This window comes from Manihot esculenta, chromosome 9 (genome assembly GCF_001659605.2).
Source record: "Manihot esculenta cultivar AM560-2 chromosome 9, M.esculenta_v8, whole genome shotgun sequence".
Taxonomy (NCBI): Eukaryota; Viridiplantae; Streptophyta; class Magnoliopsida; order Malpighiales; family Euphorbiaceae; genus Manihot; species Manihot esculenta.
Genome location: NC_035169.2, coordinates 9,954,517 through 9,971,918, shown reverse-complemented (window position 1 = coordinate 9,971,918; position 17,402 = coordinate 9,954,517). Strand labels below are relative to the sequence as shown.

At 36.0% G+C, this 17,402-nt stretch overlaps 2 protein-coding genes across 3 annotated transcripts; one reads left to right on the top strand and one right to left on the bottom strand.

Annotated features, from left to right (window-relative positions):
* The first annotated feature begins 4,346 nt into the window (after positions 1 to 4,346).
* On the top strand, positions 4,347 to 9,952 carry LOC110622620. Of its 2 annotated transcripts, XM_021767194.2 has the most exons (8): positions 4,347 to 5,405; positions 6,827 to 6,971; positions 7,089 to 7,142; positions 7,237 to 7,328; positions 7,882 to 8,117; positions 8,341 to 8,511; positions 8,696 to 8,818; positions 9,717 to 9,952. In XM_021767194.2, exons 1-7 carry the CDS (start codon positions 4,588 to 4,590, stop codon positions 8,791 to 8,793), a joined length of 1,614 nt encoding a protein of 537 aa, XP_021622886.1. In that variant the 5' UTR covers positions 4,347 to 4,587; the 3' UTR covers positions 8,794 to 8,818; positions 9,717 to 9,952. The 2 variants fall into 2 exon arrangements, with proteins under 2 accessions (XP_021622886.1, XP_021622885.1); XM_021767193.2 differs by lacking the exon at positions 9,717 to 9,952 and having other exon boundaries at positions 4,349 to 5,405; positions 8,696 to 9,182.
* On the bottom strand, positions 9,940 to 12,450 carry LOC110623187 (leucine-rich repeat receptor-like protein kinase PXC1). Its single transcript, XM_021768115.2, has 2 exons — positions 10,929 to 12,450; positions 9,940 to 10,849 (listed from the first exon to the last, which is right to left on the bottom strand). Exons 1-2 carry the CDS (start codon positions 12,277 to 12,279, stop codon positions 10,170 to 10,172), a joined length of 2,031 nt encoding a protein of 676 aa, XP_021623807.2. The 5' UTR covers positions 12,280 to 12,450; the 3' UTR covers positions 9,940 to 10,169.
* Positions 12,451 to 17,402: the final 4,952 nt, after the last annotated feature.

Genomic DNA, 17,402 nt, shown 5'->3' with positions numbered 1-17,402 from the left:
GGTTACATGTATGTATTGAGGGCTGAGCAGGTGATGGAGGGACTGGCAGGCGTCCTTGTGCACGAAACTGAGTTCTGGATGAACTCAGGTTCGGCCGCCGAAAGTCCAAGTTAGGCCGCCGAACATGCCTGACTTTCGTCTCTGGAGGAGACATTCGGCCGCCGAAGGTGCTGCCGAAGGTGCCCTGTCCAGCCTTCCTTTGCTTGTTTTGCATGCATGTTTTGGGGTGTTTTAGAGGGGTTTTGGGAAGGTGTATAAGAGATGTTTATCTGTTGTATAGAGTATGTTTGGTACCTCATTTAAGTCCTCCATTGTAGGATTGGACCCAAGAAAACGAGGTGTTTAGCAGTCTTCAGAGTTAGAGTTGGTCCAGAGCTAGTTAGCCCAGAGTTAGCCAAGCAGAGGCTACAGGTGAGTGGAACTACACTTGATAATTTTAAATTCAGAAATGACATACTTCTAGCATGTTCCATGCATCATAAAATGCCATGTTTTATATTAGGTTGTATTGCATTCGTTTCACGAATTTGATGCATTGCATAAGATGATATTTGTATGGATGAATGTTGGAGGATCCTTAGCCCTTGATAGAGCACAGAGTACAGATACAGAGTTATGGCATGAGGTAGCCATACCAGGTCGCTCCTGGATAGGCCAGGTCGCTCCTGGTACTATGAGTTAGACAGACAGTCTGTCAGATCAGAGATCAGAGTAGTCCAGGTGAGGCCTAATCGCCCCTGGCACAGTTGGACATGTTATGATATGAGTTATTTCAGAGTAGTCCAGGTGAGGCCTAATCGCCCCTGGCACAGTTGGACATACTATTATGTATGTAGAGGGCTATGGTGACAAGTTCATCCTTGAGGTGATATGTTTGTGATTTGATACATTTCATGAAAGCATGTAATTAATGAACTGTTTACTGTTCCTTCTCACTGGGCTGTAGTAGCTCATCCCACTCCCTTAACCCCAGTTTTGCAGGTTCTGAGATAGCTATGGGAAGTCAAAGTCAGCAAGAGTACAGAGAACAGTGATGCATGAATGTATGTTTGTAATAGCATAGTGGACATGACGTAATTAAAAGATTAGTTGTCATGTAATGTATCGATATGTACTGTCATTTACTGGATAGACTTGTGCTTTCTCTAGTTTCTTTGCCATAGTGGGATGTATGATTAATCCCTTGGTACATGCATCCTGTTTTACGTTTCTTGATGAGAAATGTGTGAGTTGGGCTTAACGTATGGCTTTGATGAGATACCAATGGGATGTGTTACAGATTAAAAGGGTTTCAATCCCTCGACCCACAGTAGATAGTAGTCCCTGGTATCGGCCCTGAGGGCCATTTCAGATTGACATATCTGAGTAGCAGCAGTTAAGCCTACAGAGTTTTACAGGATTGTTGAGTCGTTTTGTATCATGTATGGGATTTATCAGGTACACAGAGAGTATAGTTGGCTGACTACGGGTCCCGGCGGCCTTAAGCCGATCTGGATCCTAGTGCCAGTGATGGTTCGGACCGTTACTGAGGGGTACCGGTTTCCGGGTCGTTACAGTCCCTATACGTCTGTATGTACTAGTTCTAATTATTTTGCCTTTGGTTCTCTGATAGCCTTTGTAAAACTAACTCGTTTATGCTTTTCCAAAACACAACTCTCACATAAACCATATCAATAGATTTCAACCCTTGCAGATACCCTTTTGAAGCTAACATCTTTATTCTCTTCTCGCTCATGTGTCCAAGCTTGTTATGCCACATACTTGAATTCGATGTATTGTCAATCGCACCAACCATGTCCAAACATCCTGCAGTAGTGTATAAAGTTCCATATTTTATGCCTCATGCTATCACCATAACTCCTTTCACAATTTTTCAGAAACTCTGCCCAAACACTATTTTATAACCCGTACTGTCCAGCTGGCCAATAGAGATAAGATTCTTCTTCAAGTCAGGAATATCTGACATCCTGCAACTTCCACTTACCCCCACCTCAGGTTTGGATACATATATCCTCCTTTTCAGCAATCTCCAAGGCTTTATTATCAGCAAGATACACCTTCCCATAATTTCTAGACTTGAAATTATGGAATAATTGTTTACTCGGAGAAGAATGAAATGATGTACCCGAATCAAGTATCCATGAGTCAATCGGACTGTCCATGCTAAGAATAAAAGTATCACCAATGTCATCTGCAGAATATACAAAATCATCATTTTCATGAGACTTGTTCTTTTGGCCTTTCTTCTTCTTAGGTTTAAGGCAGTCCTTTTTAAAGTGTCCCTTTTCACCATAGCCCCAACAGACAATCTCGTTTCTGCCATGAGATTTCTCCCGCCCCTTTGACTTCGATTGACCATGTTTACTATGGTCTCCTTTCACCTTGATCCTACCTCTATCCTTGACACTGAGTGCGTTACCAGATGAATCCCCGATTTCCTTTTTGTGAATACTCTCGCTCATGACAACATTCCAAACTTCATCAAACTTTAACTTCTCAGACCCACTGCTAATTGTGGAAACAACAGTATTCCACGACTCAGGTAGAGAGGATAATAAAATTAGAGCTCTTATCTCATCATAAAAATTAATTTTGGTAGAGTTTAATTGACTGATGATCATATTAAATTCGTTAATATGATCCATGACAGATCCACTTTCAAATATCTCCAAATTAAACGACCCATCAAATATACCTTGTTAATGGTCGACGGTTTCTCATACATATTCGCTAGAACTGTCAATAATCCTGCGGTCGTTGTCTCTTTAACAATATTAAAGGTAACGTTTCTCGCCAACGTCAAATGGATCAACCCTAATGCCTTCCGATCCTTAAAATCTCAAACCTCCTGTTTCATAGTTTCTGCCTTCTCCCCTAATAGGGGTTCATAGAGGTTATTCTGATATAGACAATCTTCAATCTGCATCTTCCAGAAACCAAAATCTTTTCCATCGAACTTCTCAATTCGAACCTTCGGGCTTTCCATCGTATTTTCAGGTTGTTGTGATACAAATAAAAAGTTTTGATACCAGTTGTTGAGAATCGAAAAATTACACAATCTAAAAATAAGCACAAAAAGAAATTAACACACAGATATAACTTGATTCACCAATTTGACTACATCCACGACGGCTAGAGTTTTTTTTATTTCTCTGTGAGTTTTGAAACAGAATACATTAGGAGACTATTATATATTTATATACTCAGTGGAAAAACAAAAAGACAAAATAGCCCTAAAAAAGATTCGCCTTGGGGGCTCTGCTCTCGAACTCCCATACCCCGGCCAACTCAGCGCGGAGTTGGATCTGCGACAGTAGAGCATGGTGTACAGTCCATAATATATTATTAGGCTCCATATCTTAATGACCGTAGGACCACACCGACACCGCTACACTCGCTGATTTTACTCCTGTCGACCAGTAGATATTGGCTATGCTTTGTTGCGTCTCTTCCTGCCAAGCTGGATCGAAGTACAAGTGCTGTTCTTAAGGCCAATTGTATTTGCATGGTGTTGTTTTCTATTTTTTTTTAATCTGCTGGTCATCATCTTTATGGGATTCTAATGGTTATCTTGTGTGGTCCTTGGTTCTATGCTGGTTGGGTTGGACTATGCATTTGCTAGCGGCGGTGGATGGTGATTAGGCGGTGTTCAAGCTATTTTTATAGTGTTTGTTTTTTTTTTTTTAATTATTTGATTTTAACTGATTTGATTTGATTTAATTTGATTTGATTTAATTTAATTTAATTTAATTTATTTTATTTTATTTTATTTTAATTTAATTTGATCTGATTTAATTTTTTAGACCTTTAAAATAGTCTCTATACTCTCTCTAAGTAGCCCACAAAATCTTTGTAAAATACAAATTATTGTGCATTAATAAAAAAATAAAAAAATGCTAGCAGTGATTATTTTAAATGATTATCTAATATTTTTTATGCTATTAATAAAAAATATTAATTAAAATGAAAAATAATAATTAATATATTTTAATTAATAAAATAAAAATATTAAATAATTAATTAAAAAAATAACTATTATAGCATTTTTAAGAGAATATTACTTATTTTGTAGTATAATGGCTACTTCTTAATTGTAAAATTTTATAATATAATTTTAAATTTTAAAATATAAAAATTAATCGTATTACCTTCTTTTAATAAATAATATATATTAAATAATTCTCCAGTTTAGTATAGAATATGAAATTCTATAATTTAATTAGTGTAATTTCCTTTTTTTTTTAAAAAAAAAATTCTCTTTTTTTCTTCTTCAAAGATGATCACGTGTCCAATTCTCTCCCAAACAAGAACTCAATTCTCACCGTGGGCCGCTGCCAACGATGAACCCCTTTGCCACAACCGCAAGGACGTCCTCCTGGACCATCCACTCTCACAAGGGTCCCACCCATGTGCCATCTCACTTTGACCTGCGTTACTTAACGGGTCTGTCACAGTCCGTCACGGCCCATCCCCCCCCACTTCACGACCCTCGCCTTCCGTTAAAGCGCTCTCCGACTCTCTCATCAACGCGCCTCCCGTCTTCCCTAACGTCGTCGTTCTACAGCCCCTAACTGTAACGTCAATTCAATGGCTTCCTGTGACGACGATTTCTCTCTCCTTGGTGACGATAACCACCATTCAACCAACCCTAACCACCACCATCACCACCACCACCACATCCTCCACCAACCTTATGAGCCTCATCCGTTCACTGTAAAATCAGCTCCGATCCACGTGCCACCTCAGTCAATATTGCCTTCCCCCGTCGCCGGATCTGGCACCGGCGCCAAAAGTCTTGGAGGAGGCGTAGAAGAAGCAGAAGAACAAGTAGTAGTAGAAGAAGACAACGAGACTGATTCAGCTTTCCATGAGGTGAATCCTTTTAGTGACAATTCAAATCCTTTCAATAACGAGAGAAATTTACGGGCGAACAAGAGAAGAGAAGGAGAAGATCACAGCGATGGAGCCAACAGCAATCACTACATTTATAAAAGACCAAGGCCGTCCGGTAGTGCAGGGAATTCTAGTGGAGAATACAGGAAAGATCGAGAAGAGTGGAGCGATACGGCGATTGAATGCTTACTGGATGCGTACACTGAGAAGTTTACGCAGCTCAACAGAGGGAATCTGAGAGGTAGGGACTGGGAGGAGGTAGCGGCGACAGTGAGCGAGCGATGCCAGAAGCAGGCCAAGACTGTGGAGCAGTGCAAGAACAAAGTGGATAACTTGAAGAAAAGGTATAAGTTGGAGAGACATAGAATGAGTAATGGAGGTATCTCGGTGAGCCATTGGCCTTGGTTTAAGAAGATGGAAGAAATTGTGGGGAATTCACTGCCTATGAAGGTCACTACCGATGAGAATAAAAGCGGTGGCTCTTCTGGTACTGCAGCTAGGCAGTCCAAGAGGTAGATTCTTCTGTTCTGATGATTTTTTAGCTGTTATATTCTGTATTTTGGGGTTCTAATAAAGAAAACTGCGTGAACGCCTCAATTTTTGGTTATTACCTCCATTGTATTGTAATAGTTAAAATAGTTCCATTGGCTGGAGGATGGTTGAAATGCATTAGCTTGTAGGAAAGAAAGTGACTCAATTTTGTTGCAACTGGGGGTTTGGGATGAAATTTAGTTTGGCTCTAACTTTCAGCGTTTAGTTCGAAAGCTTCTAATTAGTTTAAATTATTCAGTGTCGGCTTTTATTCAATCAGTATAAAGCAGCTGGTTATTTTGGTGATTGGGGGAGTTACCGGTGATGAGATAGGGCAACTTGGAAATTGCTTTAGCAATTAAACATACAGACTTTTATAGCTTAGGAGTTACCACATGGTTGATGCAAATGGAAACAGAATTTCATGATTAATTCTATTAGTGATGCTGTTGCTCCAATCTTCTTCCCAAATCCATGCACATCACTCACAAGAAACAGATCAGAATTAGCAGAGTGGGTAGGGTGAGCCATAGTTCGATGGAACGTCAGATCTGCAAGGTAATTTCAGTCTGAGTCCTGGTATATTTTTTGGAGAGAAAACTTTGCTTCCTTTTTTCTCCTGGAGCTGTTCTCTCACTTTTCGTAGTGTATATTCTTTGGACTTTTTCCTGCATTAAAGAGAAGTTGGAGACATTGATTTTTATTAAATTGAAATTAAATGACTAGAAAATGCAATCTGAAAGTCGAGGGACAGTTGGTATAATTTACCCCGTTCTTTTTTATTGTTTTAGTTATTATTTAGCTGCCACAAAGCTGGACTATTGCTCATTATGTACCTGGTGGTGGCTTCTGTACTTGTATCAAAGTATATTTGCACTTCTGCTTAATGCTATTTTGATATGAGTGGGACTGTCATAACATGTAATGTTTTTATACTTGCACAAGAGTATTACTTTACATGTGGTTGAAATATAGTATAAGAAGTTTGAAATTAAGAGCATTACTTAGCATGTGTGGCTATGATGATTTTGTGTGGTGCTCTTAAGATATTTTCAAATTCTAGATGAACTTCTAAGGTGTTGCCTTATTGACTATTTTAAATCATCAAATTTAATGAATTGAAATTTCAATAGATTGAAATAAAAACCAGCTGAACTTAAAGGACAGTTCAGAAATTCAGGTAAACTGCTTTTTTTCTTTTCTTTGAGAGTTCTCTGTTGTTCTGGTCATTACACCATCAACTAAGATGAGTTGAGAAATGTTTTATTTCTACAATTCTCTCGATTTGTTTTGCTTTTTTCATTATGGGCTTTTTAGTTTGAAACTAGTTCTTGAATCAAGTGTCAAGTCCATGGGTCTATTGCAATCTTATAATATATGCTTTTCACAATTTGTTTTGCAGATGTACAACCGCAACAGCAGGTCATGTAGATCAGACAAATAATATAAAGTCCAAATCTATGTGTAACATCAGATGGCGGAGAGTAGTATTGAAAATCAGTGGTGTAGCTCTTGCTGGTACTGGTCCTAACAATATTGACCCAAAGGTTAGTTGTGATATTTGTAGAAACTTGATCATGACTCCTTCCTTCTTCAAGCAAGTGCAGTAAATAGTTGGTTTCACCATCACAGTCCATTTTTTTATTGAAGAACTTTCATTTTAGGTGATGGTGTTGATTGCAAGAGAAGTTGCAATTGCTTGCCGCCTTGGTGTAGAGGTATCCGTGTTTGAATGATTGTCCATCGCATTTGGGGTCTTTGTCATCTATCTGAATTTGACAAGTAAATGCATCGACACATGTTATTTTTCAGGTTGCAATTGTCATTGGAGGTCGTAATTTCTTTTGTGGAGAAACATGGGTGACTGCAACAGGTTCAGATAGACGTACTGCCTACCAAATTGGGTATGTATTTCCTTGCTTCCTTCATATATGATAAGTCAGCTATTTTATACTCTTTAAGTCTTTAAACCTTGTTGGGGAAGGGGTTAAATGGTGGTAAAGAGAGGGGGAGGAAAAAAAAGGGAGAATACTCCCACTTTCTCTTGTTTGGGTGATGCAAAAATGGAGAGGATAACCATTGATACAGTGTCTAAACATTGGAAGAGTGTTTTTGTGTCCCCCCAAACCCTTTCACCCAATTTGTGGCGAAAATCATTGCATGTGTTGCTATTTTGCTAGTATCCATGTGAAGCTTATTGTAAAACCCAGTTGATAGTGAATCTCATTGTAATAAAACAGTTGATAGTGAATTGCGTTACCCAAAATAAATTTCCTTCCCTCTTCTGTGGATTGGGATTCTTACATATTTTCCTTGCAATGCTTTATGTTGATCATGATTCTACAGCAAGATGTACTTATTATTCTCAAATTTTTGGTTATTGGCTGAGGAAAATCATTCTTGATTTCTAGATTTGCTGTTTGTTTTGACTAAAATTCACTTTGTAACCTGCATCAGTATGATGGCAAGTGTAATGAATTCTATATTACTCCAGTCAGAACTGGAGAAGATGGGTGTTCAAACGCGTGTGCAGACTGCATTTACAATGCAGGAGCTTGCTGAACCATACAATAGGCAACGTGCAATCCGGCATCTTGAGAAAGGTCAAGTTGTGATATTTGGAGGCATTGGTACTGGCGCTGGAAATCCACTCTTTTCATCAGACACTGCTGCAGCTCTTCAAGCTTCAGAGAGTATGTTTCGACTTCCTAGTCCTACCCATCTACTTTTCTTGCATGATGTTTGTAACTCACTGGGAAATGTATATTCTCTCTCTCTCTCTCTCAAACACACACGCAAATACATGCACGTGCCATGCATGCACAGAGGAAGACACACATATACACGATTCATTCAGTTACTGTCATTTTGGGGGTAATTCTGAATTTCACCTGCTACAACTTTTTTCTCCTCCAGTACATGCTGAGGCCGTCCTGAAAGGTACTAATGTTGATGGTGTCTATGATTGTCATTCTCGAGACAACAATGTTACTTTCGAGCATGTTTCCTTTAGGGACTTGGTCTCCAGAGGTGCCACATCAATGGATATGATGGCACTAACCTGCTGCGAAGAGAATGGCATTCCTGGTTAGTATATTTGACTGCACCTTGTCTCATACTGTCATATCTAGTTCATGTGGTTTCTCTCGCAATAAAGGATGTAGTTGCTTGCATTGTTGCTAGTATCTGCTTGTCCATTTTCCTGATTGGAAGAACTTTTAATTGTAATGTAATCCTGCTAAAAAACCACCCTTATTTTGATTTTGTACAGTTGTGGTGTTTAACCTTCTTGAACCTGGAAACATTTCAAAAGCTTTATGTGGAGAGCAAGTTGGCACACTGATTGATCAAACAGGATCTATCAGCTAACATCCACCAATTGAAGCCTTCCCAGGTATTATATGATCATTAGGCACCTAAAATCCAGTGGCTGCGATACTCTTTGTCATGACTAAAAATGGCTTTTCTCAGTATATTACTCGAGAATGCTGGACGGATCTTCTGACTTGCAAAACTTCTGTTAATAACTTGATTTATTCATTGATGAAGTTGAATTCTATTGGTGTCAAACTCTTGTAATTTGTAAATTGTGTAGAGTAGTTGAAAGCGATGAATGGTGAAGAACGGTCGTTCTTGGTAGATTAGCAGTTTGTGATGTAATGTAGAGTTGAGATTCATTGCACAATGTAAAACTGTTTTATAGGAACATGCCATGCAAGTGGAGGTTCATGTGATTGTATCATTTACTTTTCTTGTCATGAAGACGTATTATTGCATGCATTGTCATGAATATTTATGATTTGACAGAGTAGAATGTGAGTCTTATTTGTTAAATCATTTCTTAATTATTTAAAATTAATAAATAATGTAATTTATTAAAGTAATATATGTTATTATCATTTAATAAAAGATAGTTTATAAATTTCAGTAATTATAACAATCAAATAATTATTTAAATTAGGCGCCTCTATATTTCATCCAGCGTCTGCCCCTGCTTCTATCTATTTTCCATTGACAAGGATTTGGAATAAATAATAAATGCATTCAAATCACTGATAATGGCTGGACACATGTGGGACTTATCTTGATTAACTGTTAGAATAAAATTCTCAGTTATAACTATAAGCCTGAATTAATACTGAATAATTTTCCATGAATTCGAGCCTGAGTCGGTTGTTTTGAGAATTGAAGGCAGTGGAAGAACATTTGTAGAACCAGTTACTTCTCTCCATAAACATTCTTTTTTTCTTTTTGGGTTTTGTTTTGCTCAAATAGGCAACTATATGATGCAGATTCTTGTACCTCTCACGATCCACTATTTAAGAGGACGGGATGGAAACTGCTTGAATCCAGCTCAATCGCATTTCGAAAGTAATGAGGTACCAGATTGTCCGACAATTCTTCTTGCTTAGATTCGGTATGTATTCAAGACGCAAACACAAAAAATCCACATATTCGTATCTTGATACACCAGGTTTAGATAAATTTTTGCCACATATCAAATGCTACTAAGCTGTTGAGAATGCTATTTAACTTTTTCTCTGAATGAACTAAATAACTAATTTAAAATACCAAACTACAATACACAGAAACGTCTACAATGATCTATTTGTGTGCAATAGATCACCAGATCTTCACAGCTGCAACGGGGAGATGCATTAAGGCTTACAAAAATCTTACAAAGAAAATCAACGATATAAATAAAAATGTAGAAAAGGAGATAGAACAACCAAACACCAGCAACTTCAATACCCACCCAACCCATCTTCGGTGGTGGTGAGGGAAGGCGACAGCGAATTTCGAGATTCATTATAGTCCTCTCCGAGCGGTGATTGCTCCACCCTTATGTCCTCAATCATTTTCACCACTTCTGCCATTGTAGGCCTCTTCTCTGGCTGTGGCACCACACAAGCTAATACCACATGAAGCATTGACACAAGTTCTTCTTCAATGTTCTTGTACCTTAAAAGTTCTTGATCAAACACTTCTGCTGTCCATTCTTCCTTCACTACTGATCTCACCCACTTTGGAAGATCCACCGCCTGTTCCTCTTCCTCCATCCGAGGTTGCGCTGGTGAAGGGTACTGTGAAGGAGCTCTTCCTGTAAGAACTTCTAATAACAAGACTCCAAAACTGTACACATCAGCCTTTTGCGAGAGTCTCTTGATTTCTGCCTGCTCTGGTGCTTTGTATCCTCCCATTCTTGCTATGGCATGAACTGGGTTTAGGAGGAGGGATAATCCGAAATCAGAAATGCAAGCAACGCCATTCTTGTCAAGAAGAACATTTGAAGATTTCACATTTCCATGGGGGATTTTTGATGCACTGTACTCCTCATGAATCTTGGCCAATCCTCGAGCAGCTCCTAATACCAAGCTGATCCTCGTAGTCCAATCCAGAGGAATCCTACCAGGACCTCTATTCCCTAATCACATGAAAATATACAAAAATTAATTAAAAAATAAAACACTATCAATCAAAATCCCATTAAAGCAAACACTAACCATGAAGAAGAGAATGCAGACTCCCATTGGGAAGATAGTCATAAACAAGAAGTTTCTCTTCCTTGGCATAATAGTAAGCTCTGAATCTTACAATATTTGGATGCTTAAGCTTCCCAATCAAATCCATATATTGTTCAAACTCCTTCCTAGCACAAGGGTTGGCGTCCTTCAACCTCTTTACCGCCACCGTACATCCGTCGTCAAGTACCGCCTTGTAGACAGTTCCTAAGCTTCCTTTACCAAGCATCTCCGCCGAGGCACGCAACAAGTCCTCTAACTCAAACTGCTGCCTTCTTTCAAAGAACACAAGCCTACTTCTATCAGTGGCATTAGTACCATCGCTGTCTCCACCGCCATTTGCATACACTCTCTTTTCGCTTCCATGGCTACTTCCGCTCTTCCTTCTCTTTCCACTCTCACTGCCCACTTTAGAGCTTCCACTTCTGTCTCTGCCGCAATAATAAGCAACTAAAAATGAAACCACCACCAAGAGAGCCACGCAGTTGGCTATCACAATTGCCACTATAGCTCCAGGGCTTAGCCCTTTGTGTACCTGAGGCTTGGTTTTGGTGAGGAGAGGTGTTTGGGGCATTGAGCTCGGATTAGATGGCACCGTCTGTGATGAAACATCCGCCGGTGTTGTGCCTGTGAAGGAACAAGCCGATAATGGGCTCGACCCACATAATCCTTCATTGCCAAAAAAGCTCCGGTCACTGTATTTCTTCAACAGGTTATCTGGTAACCTCCCGTATAGTTCGTTGTTGGACAAGTTTAGTTCTCTCAGATAGGGAAGTGACTTGGAGAGATCCGGGATTTGGCCAGAGAGTTCATTGTTTTGTAAACGAAGAGTTAAAAGCGTGGTCAAGTTACACAATCCTTCGGGAATCTCGCCGCGGATGTTGTTGTCTGATAGGTCCAAACGGAGGAGCCGCTTAAGAGAGGAAATCTCTTGTGGGATTTCACCGGAAAAGTCATTGCCAGAAAGATAAACAAGCTTGAGTTTAGTGCAGTTGGTGAGCGGCAAAACAGAGCCGTTGAGGCGATTTTCATGGAGGTCGAGGAAGCGGAGATGATCGAGAAGAGAAAGAGAAGTAATGGGTCCCCGGAGAGAAAGAGAAGGGAGAGAAAGGGAAACAACACGGCCAGTGGCGGAGCACTTGACGCCAACCCAAGAAGCAGGGGAGGAAGCACAAGCATTTGAGCCAGTCCAGTTGGAGAGAAGGTTGCCGTGAGTGTCAGTGTGGAGGCGGAAGAGATTGAGAGCTTCAGTGTCATTGGGAGGAGCAGAAAGGGAAGCAGGAAGAAGAAGAGAGAGTGTGAAAGAGAAGAGGAGAGAAAACTTTCCCTTCATGTTAGGTAAGGTTTCTTAGGGCTGGGCGGGAAGGGAAAGTGAAGAGGATGTGTTTAAAAATATAGCAGAAAAGAGAGGAAGGAAAGCTGGATTCTTTCTCTCCTTCTATTTTGTCCCTCTTCCATGTCATTAGATAGAGGGGAAGAGAAAAATACTAGAAAAGTTTAAATATAGAGAGAGGGAGATTTTTTTTATTTTTTATTTTTAAATATTGAAAGAGTGTATGATGGTTTATGATTAAAGCTGGGAGGTGGGGGAGATGAAATGATTACATGTTTTTTTCTTTTGCTTTATAGGAAAAGATATGAGTAAGAGGAGAGGAGAATATGATTAAAGGTGAAATAATAGATGGTTGCTTCAATGATTGCTGTTTTCTACCCCTCCCATTTGGAAATGAGTGAATCTCTTTACTTTATTTATTTATTTATTTATTCTCTTTTAATTACTTTGTTTATGGGTGATTATGAAGCTTTTATTTAATTATGGATAAAATATATTTCAAATAATTTTCAAATATCATAGTAAAACACTGACGTGAGTAGTCAGATCGATTTAATTTAAAATCGAATAAATTGAAAATTAAAATTTTAATAGGTATAAAAATTAAATTGAATCGATTTTGATTAAAAATCAAATCGAATTAAATTGATCTGATTCAGTTTGATTCAATTCGATTAAATTTAATTTGAATTTAAATTTTTAATAAATTTTTTAATTTTTAAATTTAATATTTTAAAATTTAATTATAATATTTTAATTTTAATATAATTTAATTTCTCTATATTATTAAAAATAATATATTATTAATTCGATTTAATTTTTAATTTTTTTATTAAAATTAAATCAAATTAAAATAATTAAAATTTTTAAAATTAAAAATTAAGCTAAATTAAAATAAATAAAAAATTAAATAAAATTTTAAATTAATTCAATTTCATTAATTTTTTCTATTTGAATCTATTAATTTAAATCAAATACCTGCTCCCGGAGGATCTGAGACTTGTTTTTTTTTTTTTTTAATTAAAAAATAATATATTATATTCCACAAATTTGACCACACTTTCCTATGAGAGGAGACAGGCAAAGGGCATTGGCAGGAACTTTAACCATAGCATGCATAAAGAGGAATAAATTAAGCTTTACACTCAGATGCATATCATCATTTGTTTGAAGAAGAATGAAATTTCCAGGCCTGAAAATTCAAATTCTACCGAACAGTATTCGATTCAAACAAATAAAATCGATTAAAATGTTTAAAAATTTAATTTAATTTTTTATTTATTTTAATTCAATTTAATTTTTAATTTCAAAAATTTTAGTTATTTCGATTCGATTTAATTTTGATTAAAAAAAATTAAAAAAATTGAATCAAACCAATTAGTAATAATAGTATATTATTTTTAATAATATAAAGAGATTGAATCATATTAAAATTAAAATATTTCAATTAAATTTTAAAATATTAAGTGTAAAAAATAAAAAAAATATTAAAAATTTAAATTGATTAAATTAAATCAAATCAAATCAGATTGATTTGATTTAATTTTTAACTAAAATCAATTTGATTTGATTTTTATAAACACTAAAATTTTAATTTTTAATTTATTTAATTTGATTTGATTTTAAACCGAACCGATAGAATGATCACCTTCAATCGTATTATTTTATTACTTATATATATATATTTGTCCAAATTACTTATATTAATTAGAATATATTAAATGATTAATTAGTTTTTTATTATTTAATTTGGATTGGCATTTGAATTCAGGCCTTACACTTTACATATTATTTTATTAACATTTTAAATTAATTGAATTATTAATTTTGGATACTGAATAATTTGAAAAAAAAAGTCTCATTTCAGAAAACGTAGTCATTTTGAGACATCTTTAATTATGAAGCTGTCTTTTTTTTTTTTTTTTTTTTTAACAAAGGGAGAGAGACATATATAATGATTTTTGTCATTGATGGTCCCTTCTTACTTTCCATTCTCGTGGAAGGAAAAAGCTTCCAACTTTAAGTCACAAGGAAGCAAAGATGAATAATTAGTCCATTTACATTCATTTGCTACAATAAAATTATGATTTTTTTTAATAAATAAAATTATAAAATATGCATGTCCATAATTAATTCATTGAAATATTAATAATTTTTATCTAAACTCAATATATATATTATAAAATAAATAAAAATAATAATAAAATTTTATAGAAAAAATTATTATCTCCAACAAATTCAGTAGCTGAAAAAAAACAAAGTGGAAGAGCATTAGCACATGGTGGGTGGGGCCATGAAGGGAATGGAAAGGTACGAACATGCAGAAGTTGTCTCTCAAAGTGAAGGAAATTCTCAGAATTTGACTTAAAATTGTTTGATTTTTGATACCCACATACACAATTTGCCACAGAGAAAAGGACAGATTAATGGCGGGATTGGCGTTCTGAAATTTTCTTCTTACATCAACTCCCCCTTCTCTCTCTCATCTGTTTGTGTGTGTGTGTTTTGTCTTGGTGGGCAAATTGGACAAAACGAAAGTTATTTGTTCAAGTCTTTTAGAGCTCAGGCCTCAGGAAGGGTGTCATTGGAAATGAGGCAAAAGTTGAGGATGAAAACATTAATTAGAAGTTTCTCAAGACAATACATGAGTTTGTGTTTTGTGTCTTCTTCTCTTGATTTGGCTTCACCCTTTGAAATGTTATTTTGGCAGATATGAATGCTTTGAAATTTGCCTTTTTCAATGAATTCAAACATAATCTCTTCTATCAAGGCAAAAATATAAGGTGTATGCCTTTTTCAAATAAAAAATAATATATAATTCATTAGAATTTAAGTAATATCTAAAAAAATAAATTAAATTTTAATCATTAAATTATGTAAAAATTAATACATACTTATATTTTGATAATCGAGTAGGAATCGAGCGGTATTTGGTTTAAATTTAAAAAATTAATCCAATCGAATTAATTTAAAAATTCAATTTGGTTTTTAATTTTAAAAATTTTAGTTATTTCAGTTCAGTTTAATTTTAATTAGAAAAAAATTAAAAAAATTAAATCGAATCGATTATAATAATATATTATTTTTAATAATATTGAGAAATTAAATCATATTAAAATTAAAATATTTTAGTTAAATTTTAAAATATTAAAAATAAAGTGTAAAAAATAAAAATTTATTAAAAATCGAAATCGAACAAATCGAACCGAACTAAACCGAATCAGATCGGTTCAATTCGATTCAGTTTCTGATCAAAATCGGTTCGGTTTGATTTTCATAGATAATAAATTTTTAATTTTTGATTTATTCGGTTTGATTCAATTTTAAACTGAACCGAGCGAATGCTCACCCCTACCGCCGGATTTCCCTTACCATGGAATGAGACTTGGTCCTGAATAAGGATACAGGTCCAAAACCCATTAATCCACAGACATGTAGGTCAGCCTAATATCGCATGACCCAACCTTGCGAGGAGAGGCGGATCGGACTGATTACATGTGCGGATCTACCCATGAAAAATCCAGTTCGGTGACATGACAGAAGGTAAGAGAAGTAAGCTCAGTCACTTCGCGGTCCTGTCTGCATACGCGCCGGGAGGAATTAAATGGTCGGCTGACATGGAGAGGTGCTCTGACATGTCCGTATGTACGGATTTGAATGATAAAGACAGATGATACTGTAACAGATAGGTGATTAAACGTTACTGATAAAAAAAAAACAAGAAAAGGGATAAAAGGAGGGAATGTCTTTTTTTCTAACTAAGTGTATAGTTTATATACATGGTAAATTTTATTTTCTGAAATTTAAAAACATTATATTTAAATATTAATAATTATATTTTTAATTTTAATTTCGTAATAAATTGAGATTAAAACTTAAAATTTCTCAAAATTTAATTAATAAACTTATTATCGAACTAAACTAAACCTATTTAATTATGAAGTTTTTTTTTTAATTACAAAAGAGACATATAATTTGATTTTTGGCATTGATGGTCCCTTGTTAAATCTTTCCATTCTCGTGGAAGGGAAAAGCTTCCAACTTTAAGTTACAACGAAGCAAAGGTGAACCATCAGCCTATTTGTCCCCCCATTACATTCATTTGCTTTTCTTTTTTCTTTTTTTTTTTTTAATAAATAGAATTATAAAATAAACACGTCATTAATCAATCTATTGGGACATTAATAATTCATAAACAAAATCACAATCTCCAACTAATCCAAACAATTTCAGTACCAAAAAAAGAAGGATTAAAAGGTTCAAATTAGCAAAGTGGAAAAGCATTAGCACATGGTGGGTGGGGCCATGAAGGGATTCAGAGCCTGAATCCTGAACTTGTCTCTCAAACCAAAGGAAATGCTCAGAATTTGACTTCATTTTGCTTTTTGATACATTTGCCACAGTGAAAACTGAAAAGGACAGGTTGATGGCGGGATTGCCGTTCTAAAATTTTCTTCTTATGTTGGACGCTGTCCAAAAATTATTGAATACCACCGGCATGGATATAGCAGTTAAATATTAATAATTATTGTGAAATCTATATATATATTTTTTAAAATAAAAATTAAAAATTGAAAAATAAAATTTAAAATTTGATCAACGCTGGATTTCTCCACTCTGATCAGGGGCCAAACCCTCGATCGCGGTCCATCGCTCAGAGGCCCACACGATCCTAGTGCAAACAGGTCTAGCCCGTTCGAACCTTAATACAGGATCCATATGGATTTTTCAACCAGGCCGGCTCAGCCCTCACGTCTTATCAGAATGATCCTCCTTGGACTCAGTCTTATTCCTATCTCCCGGCCCAATCCGGAATCGGGAAGAAGGCCCCACCTTCAGTCTTGTGGATCCATCCACGCATGCACGAAGGGAATCATGGGCCGTTACGCATGAGACAGATACCGAATATTCTCGTACGATCGTATCAATATGCCAGAGACATGTGGTCCAATGATAACCAGGCCGTTGAACATCATCACTGGCAGACGAGGAAAAGAGATAAAAGGAGAATAATCCTCCCCTAAACTCTAAGTTTTTCATTATTCCAAAAATCTCTGTAAAACCCTATTTCTCTGGATCTCAGATCATCAAAATCTGTCAGATTTATTTAAATATATTTATTA

What these genes read in the sequence shown, in the direction of transcription:
- LOC110622620 (XM_021767194.2), top strand. Translation starts at nt 4,588, where the DNA reads ATGGCTTCCTGTGACGACGATTTCTCTCTCCTTGGTGACGATAACCAC. An exon ending in CGTACTGCCTACCAAATTGG is followed by an intron (nt 7,329 to 7,881) that starts GTATGTATTTCC and finishes AACCTGCATCAG; the next exon opens with TATGATGGCAAGTGTAATGA. An exon ending in AGCTCTTCAAGCTTCAGAGA is followed by an intron (nt 8,118 to 8,340) that starts GTATGTTTCGAC and finishes TTTCTCCTCCAG; the next exon opens with TACATGCTGAGGCCGTCCTG.
- LOC110623187 (XM_021768115.2), bottom strand. Translation starts at nt 12,279, where the DNA reads ATGAAGGGAAAGTTTTCTCTCCTCTTCTCTTTCACACTCTCTCTTCTT. An exon ending in TCTGCATTCTCTTCTTCATG is followed by an intron (nt 10,850 to 10,928) that starts GTTAGTGTTTGC and finishes TCATGTGATTAG; the next exon opens with GGAATAGAGGTCCTGGTAGG.